This window comes from Penaeus japonicus, unplaced genomic scaffold, assembly GCF_977035675.1.
Source record: "Penaeus japonicus unplaced genomic scaffold, GWHDUDI00000001_assembly GWHDUDI00000025, whole genome shotgun sequence".
NCBI lineage: Eukaryota > Metazoa > Arthropoda > Malacostraca > Decapoda > Penaeidae > Penaeus > Penaeus japonicus.
Genome location: NW_028234427.1, coordinates 3,461,217 through 3,468,716, shown reverse-complemented (window position 1 = coordinate 3,468,716; position 7,500 = coordinate 3,461,217). Strand labels below are relative to the sequence as shown.

Sequence of the window (7,500 nt, the reverse complement as noted above, 5' to 3'; positions counted from 1 at the left end):
TCTTCTTCTTCTAAAAAAAAAAAAAAAAAAAAAAAAAAAAAAAAAAAAAAAAGAAGGAAAGAAAAAATAAACGTAATTGCCATTCTAATGATGAAGATTTAGGCTTGTTGTTAGGCGTATTCACTCACGTGTGTCTTTTTTTTTTCTTCTTTCATGCAGGTGGTACACAAGCGGTACTTGCGGTGCCCGGCAGCGGTGCAGGTGTCGCACTTGGAGAAGTTCATTCGACTCAAGTACAGCCTCCTGCCTACCACGCACAGGGTGAGTGTCTGCGGAGGTGGTGCTCCTCTTGTTATCGATATCTTGTGATAGTATTATTATTTTATTATGTTTGCTTGTTTTTTTATTTACCCCACCTTTCTATTTATCCAGGATTTTAATGTGTTTTTTTTTCGTTGTTTTTTTTGTCAGGTTGATATCATGCACGGCGAAGACTGCCTGATGGGCGAGTTGACGCTGCTGGACGTGGTGTACATGTACAAGTGGACGGAAGATGCGCCGCTGCGCCTCCTGTACACGGTCACGGCCATCCCGCAGTCCCGCAAGCGACAGAGGATCAACGGCACGCGGGCCATCAGCGCCGCCGACTCGGACGGGCCGCCGCCGAAGCTCCCTCGCACGCAGGGGCCGCAGGAAGTGAGCCAGACGGCCCCCGCCGGCTCCTCCGTCGTGCAGGTCCCCGCGAAGCCCCCCTGCGCCCAGGAGCAGGGCGGCGACGAGCCCATGGAGACGGAGGCGGACACGAAGGAGGCGCTCAAGCCGGCGGCGGCCGAGAAGAAGGGCGTCGTGGCGCCGACCAGCGCGCCCTCCAGCGCCAGCGCCACCACACAGCCCCAGCAGGCGACCAACTTCGCCACGACGGCCTCCGCCGGCAAGACGCAGGCCGTGCAGATGGCGGGCGCGGCCCTCGCAGCGGCGCCCGTGGCGTCGCGGGGCCGCCCGGCCGTCACCACCACCACACCGGCCACCACCACGCCCAGGGTGGCCCTGCCGTACCCGCCGAAGGCCCTGCACGCCACCACCAACGCCTCGGCCGGCGCAGCCCCCTCGCCCACCGTCGCCTCTGCTGTTGCAAGCGCCGCGCTGTGCAACACAACCGCCTCGGCCCCCAGCGCTGTAACTGTCGCTGCCGGGCGAGCGCAGGCCGCCCGTCCCCTCGTCAACGGCATCGCCGACGGCGCTGGCAAGCCACAGAGCCCGGCCGCAGCCCAGATCAACAAGGTGCCGCAGCCCATCATCCCGACGCGGCCGCGGCTCGGGCGCCCGCCCAACGCCTCTCGCATCGCAGCGGTGAACATGAAGCCGCCGGGCCCGAGGCAGGGCGACGCGCGGCAGCCGCGACCCCCCGCGCCGGGCACCAAGATGGCGGGCCAGCCGCAGGGGGGCGCCGGCAGAGGCAACCCCACCGTGTCCGCCAGCCTCAGCGTCCAGAACCGCCTGATCAGCATCAGCGGGCCGCCCGTCCGCCCAAACTCCGCCAAGGTGTCTGTCAAGCGCCCCAGCGACGGCAAGGCGAGCGAGGCCACCGCCAACGGCGCCGCGCAGGAGGGCCCGGCGTCCACTGGGCCCGTCGCCGCATGCGCCACCACCGCCGCCGCCACCGTCACCACCACGGCGCCGCAGAATCTTCCCTTGGCGGCCACGCAGCGGCTTCCCGGCGGCTGCGTGGCGTCTCCGCGGCCTCAGGGCGCCCCCGCTGGCCTTCGCCCCGGGGGCCCCTCGGCCGCCGCCGCCGCCGCCGCCGCAGCACAGCGACCGGGAACAGCCACCGCACAGCGCCCCGCGATGCCTGGCGTCCCGCGTCCCCCGATGGCTGCCTCCGCTTCGCGCCCAGCCGGCCCCGCGACGCAGCGTCCTTCGGGGCCGTCCGCCCTTCGCCCGGGCACGGCGAACGCGCAACGACCTCCCAATCCCCTTGGGGCCCCGCGCCCTGGTACCCCCGGCACCCAGCGGGCCACGGGCATGACCCCCTCCCCCGCCGGCCCGGCCGCCGCCATGCGTCCTAGCGCCCCTGCCATGCAGCGCCCCCCTTCCAGCGCCCCTCGCTCCGCAGCTGCGTCGCCTGCGCAGCGCCACCAGGGGCACATGGCCTCGCCCGCGGCACAGCGGCCCCAGGCCGTGTCCCCGGGCACGCCCACCATGCAGCGTCCTGCCTCTGCCGCGGCGCGCCCCTCCGGCACGCCCGTGTCCACTAAGACGCACAACGGCACCGTCCACCCACGGCAGCCGCTCACAACGGCGGGCGCGCAGACGCAGCGCTCACAGGCGGCACAGGGCGCGACCAGAATCGCGGACGGCAGTGGTTCGCAGCGGCCGCCCGCCCCGTCGGCGTCCCCGCGCCCCGCCACACCAAAGACGCCCTCGCACGACGGCTCAGCGCCCTCCCCGCAGCCACCCGCCACGCCGCCGGCCGCGCGCTCCACGCCCTCGCCTCGGACGGTACCCGGCAGCATGATGCCCTTCCCCAGCACCGCCAGCACGCCCCCCGTCTCTTCCGGCGGCGCGCCCATGCTGCAGTCAAAGGCTGGAACGCCCACCTCCGTCAACAGTGGCAACAAACATACCCTGGGTCGCCCTCCCGCCTCCACTGCCCAGGCCCGCACCCCGCAGCCCGCCGCCGCCCACCCCAGTGCCAAAACCCCGCCCAACAAAACGCCGCAGCAGTCCCCCGCGGGCGTGAAAGGCTCCCCCAAGTCTCCCGGTCGAGGGCGAGGGGGCGGCGCGGGGTCGCCGACGATCCTGAGCATAGCGCACAATTTGGCCAGCCGCCAGAAACAGCAGCAACAGCAACAACTACAACAGCAGCAACAACAACAACAGCAACAACAACAACAACAACAACAGCAGCAGCATCAACAGCAGCAGCAACAACAACAACAACAACTGCAGCATCACCAGCAGCAGCAGCAGCACAACTCGACGCCCACCACGCCCACCAGTACCATCCTCACCCCCGTCAGCAGCGTTGGCGTCCCCACCAGTCAGGTCAACAGCCCGCAGGCATATGCCGCCGCCACGGCCGCCGGCGGAGGCATTTACACAGGGACCGTGGGCGGCGGCTTCGTGTCGCCGGCGCTGGCCGCGGCGGCGTACATGGCGTCTGCGTACGGCGACCCCTCGACGCTGAACGACGTCGCGGCCATGACCAACCTGATCACGCTGAGCCAGGCGGCCGCCCGCATCCGGGAGTTCAACCTGGCCAACATGGTGTCGGAGACGCTGCCGCGCCCGTCGGACCCTGCGCCCATCGACCTGTCGCCCACTTCCAAGGCCGCCCCGCAGACGCCGCTCACCAACGGCCGCGCCCACAAGACCACCGCGCACTCCACCTCCGGCACCAAGAGCACGTCGCTCATCACCAAGTCGCCGTCGTCCAAGAGCAGCAGGATGAGCGCCGTGTCCAGCGCCATCACGCCCACCATCTCGTCGCCCACGCCCGAGGTCACCATCACCAAGCTCCCCAGCACGTCCGCCGCCGCCGCCGCCGCCACGAGCAGCTCCTCCACGCCCTCGTCCGCCGCGGCGGGCAAGGGCGTCTCGGTGCCCGGGCTGGTGAAGCTGGGCTCCAGCAACACCAACACCGTGTCCATCACGAAGCGGCCAGCCTCCAGTAGCCGCATCGTGGCCAAGTCCCCCGCCAACGCCTCCGTCAGACAGATCCCGAACCCGTCCTTCGTGCGCCACCAGTCCGAGGCCAGAAACAATAACAACATCCCCAAGACGGCGTCGTCCTCCTCCACCCCCTCCTCCACCACCAACTCCATCTCCTTCGCCAAGGGCGGCCTCAACTCTTCCAAGGCGTACTCGATGGGCAAGCAGGGCGGCATGGGCGGCCACGGGACGGCCAAGCAGGGCGGCCAGGGGACGGGCAACTCGCCCCTGAAGGACATGGGTCCCCTGCCGGACACGTCGTCGGCCATCTTGAAGATGGAGCACCTGACGCGGTCGCTGCCCACCTCCGCCTCGCCCTCGTCCAGGCTCTTCGACTCGAGATAGGGAAGGGCGCCGCTAGACTTTCTCAGAAGGGACGAGGAGGAGTAGCGAGCGTTGGCCGGTGGACGACGACGACGACGACGACAGGCAGGCGGACGGGCGGGCGGGAGCTGAGGAAGCGAAGGGGGCGAGGGAAAAGCGCGAGTGTGGCGGCGAAGGCCAGAGAATCCAGCATGTTCGTGACCATGTGCATAGAGTCAGTCGGTTTATGCAATGATAGAAACACATCACTCATGTGCTTACATGTGCCCTTATGGACGTTGTTATGCGAAAGTGCGCATGTCGCTGTTCTTATGAAAGTGCGAAGATGAATTTTTCTTATCTTGGATTTTCTTCACCCAAGATCTCAGATTCAGTGCCACATCCCAGTGCCTTCCTCCTGCAGCGAGTGATGTTAAATAGAGCTTTGTGCGGAAGTAACACAATACGAATTACTATATTTACTCTATATCAAAACACAATGTTTACGCGATCTACTAACGAAGTAGTGAGAGGACAATGTATACTATTTCTCTTTTCTTTCTCTGAATTATTCGTGCAAGGGAAGTGATGTGGATTTGGGTGTGATGCAGAAACGGAGAGGAGACGAGAGAGTGTGCAACAGTTAATCCACCAAGACTTAGTGTGTTTATAATCATTTTTAATATTCTAAGATAAGAGAGAGAGAGAGCCAGCAGGTGGTCATTTTGCCACGTCACGCAAGTGCATCGAACACGGACATATAATTGCGTGATCTAACGTCAGATGGAGGAGAAGCTGGAAAAAAAGTGCATATCTATCTTGATTCCCACTTTTTTCATATATGTGTGTATGTGCGGTGAATTGAATGCAATAGTTTGAGATGTACGACGATCAAAGCGAGATTAGAGAAAGAAGATTAGAAAACAAAACCCCAGATTAAAACCAAACGAAACAAAACATGAAGCTTTAACGAGTTTTTTTTTTTTTTGGAGTGAGAGAGAAGGAAAGAAAAGAAACAAAAATTGTACCACGAAGCAAAAAAATATCCCTATATGCTCAAGGAAATCCACTAAAAGGAAAATAGGAAACGGGATATATATATATTTTTTTTTTTTTTTTCCAAAACACTCCGACACATATCTTTAAAAAAAAGGAAAAAAAGATGCTGTGAAAAATAGGCTTCCGAGATAACACAATTCTTAGCAATCATGCATATCATTATCGAGTTACGTTGGAGCACAAAAAGAAAAAGATAGAAGAAAAAGATACTATTATTATTTCTTGTGTTTATAAATATACTTACTGGTTTGCGAGCCATGGCGTGTGCTAGTTGAGGTAGCTCTGAAGAAAAGGACATATCTATTTTTTTTTTTTCTCTCTTTGGTTTCAAAGCAATGTGATTGATAACCCCCCCCCCCCTCCCCCTATTCACAGACCCACGAAAGTGAAACAAAACACACTTGTTTTTAAGCTGTGTGGTCAGGCAACCATAGAAAAAAGAATAAATAAAACGGATAAATATATATTCAGTTGAAGAGAAAAACTAGAAGGCATTGGGCCCTCAAGTGACTCGAAATTGGCCCTCAAAGTCAGTGTTATAAAATTGGGTCCGCAAAGTGACTTTCCAAATTGGGCCCTCTAAGTTACTTTCCCAAATTGGGCCCTCAAAGTGACTCTACAAATTGGGCCCTCAAAGTGACTCTACAAATTGGGCCCTCAAAGTTACTTTCCCAAATTGGACCCTCAGAGTGACTTTCCAAATTGGGCCCTCAAAGTGACTTTCCAAATTGGGCCCTCAGAGTGACTTTCCAAATTGGGCCCTCAAAGTGATTCTACAAATTAGTCCCCCAAATGACCAGTTCGGTGTTTTCTTAGTCATGATGATTCCCTATTTTTTGTTTTCTTTACTGTATGATCGATTTCCAGATGCCTTGTTCAATAGGGGTCTTAATCGTATGTAAATAGATATATGTATATGTGTTTTTTTTGAGAGAGAGAGAGAGAGAGAGAGAGAGAGGGAGTGATCTAGTGGTGATTTCAAAGGGGGTAGTGATTTGCAAATAGGTATGTGTGTGTGTGTGTGTGTGTGCGTGTGTGTGTGCGTGTGCGTGTGCGTAGAGAGAGAAGAACCAAATATTATTGTATATATGGAGGGATTTGTAGATAATTTTAATAAAATACACGAATTATAGTACTTTTTGGGTTTTCTTGCTTTTTTCCTTTTTGGTTGTGGATCGTGTTGACATCTATAAGAAATTTATATATATATATTTATTTATTTATTTATATTTATAATGTGAATATATATAAGAAAGTGCGAAACAATACAAATTTCAAACGTTACGAAAGAGAATCTAAGAAAAAAAAGATAATTATCCTAGTGCCAGTCTAAACTGTGGCATCATTTACGAAACCTATTACTGACAACAAGTGGAAGTTTGTTTTGATATAAACTATCAATTAATTCTAATAGACACAATTAATTCAGTAATTAAAACAACTGTTCTGAAAAGAGGAGCCTCCGTAATGATCACAACAATCATCATAATCAATAATGACAGTAATGGTAATTATAACGATAGTAAAGTAACATGGAGAAGAAATAAAAAGTAAAAAGTGTAAAAATGATTTTCTCGTGACATTTGCTCACGAAATACCAATAAATGTTAAAAAATACACACGCGGAGAATTAGCCGGTCATTATTGGCAAGAAGGAAGGAACGAGAGAAGAGGGAAAAAAAGAAAGAGGAAGAAGAGCAGGTGTGAGGAAGAGAGCGATAGAATGAGGTAATGAGAGAGCAACATGAGGAGGAAGTGTAATGAGATGGAGCGAAAAATAATTAATAAAATGGATAAGGAGAAGGAAAAAGAGCGAAGACGATGGAGGTGAGAGAGGGAGAGAGAGAGAGAGAAACACATCGAAAGAAAAAAACAGACAATCACAAAAAAAAAAAATACAGAAAAAGAGAAGAAAACAATTCAAAAGAGAAGAAAAGTTAGAAAAAAAATAAATCCGGAGAGCCAAAATTGCAAGAACAAGAAAAAACAACAACCAAGAACACACACACACAGACAACCACCCAACCACACAAATCAAGATAAAACCCAAAGTAAAAAAAAAAAAAAAAAAGAAAAAAAAACGACAAGACACCCCCCCCCCACCTAACCGGAAACACACGTCTCGTAAAATACATAATATGAAAGAATTACACTAATGCCACTAATTTGCTCGGTTATGGAGGCCCAGCTATCAATTAAGAAAAGAGGTATAATTATCATTAGTCTTAGGTTAGCCAGACGTCGCTGCTAACGAGTAGGAGTTCCTTTCGAAGTGACAAGAAAGGAAGTGATAAACGCGACTGAGTTTCATAAATATACATAAATAAATAAATAGATATGTATATGTATACACACACACACACACACACACACACACACACACACACACACACACACACACACACACACACACACACACACACACACACACACACACACACACACACACACACACACTATATATATATATATATATATATATATATA

General features: G+C 54.2%; 1 protein-coding gene across 2 annotated transcripts in view; it reads left to right on the top strand.

The window, feature by feature from the left end:
* LOC122246040 (uncharacterized) overlaps positions 1-6,148 on the top strand; it is a 53,401-nt gene extending 47,253 nt beyond the window's left edge. For both annotated transcript variants that reach the window (XM_043004292.2, XM_043004290.2), the window contains exons 5-6: positions 160-261; positions 412-6,148. In XM_043004292.2, coding sequence (XP_042860226.2) covers positions 160-261; positions 412-3,996 — 3,687 coding nt within the window. In that variant the 3' untranslated portion in view covers positions 3,997-6,148. The remainder of the gene's footprint in view (positions 1-159; positions 262-411) is intronic.
* Positions 6,149-7,500: the final 1,352 nt, after the last annotated feature.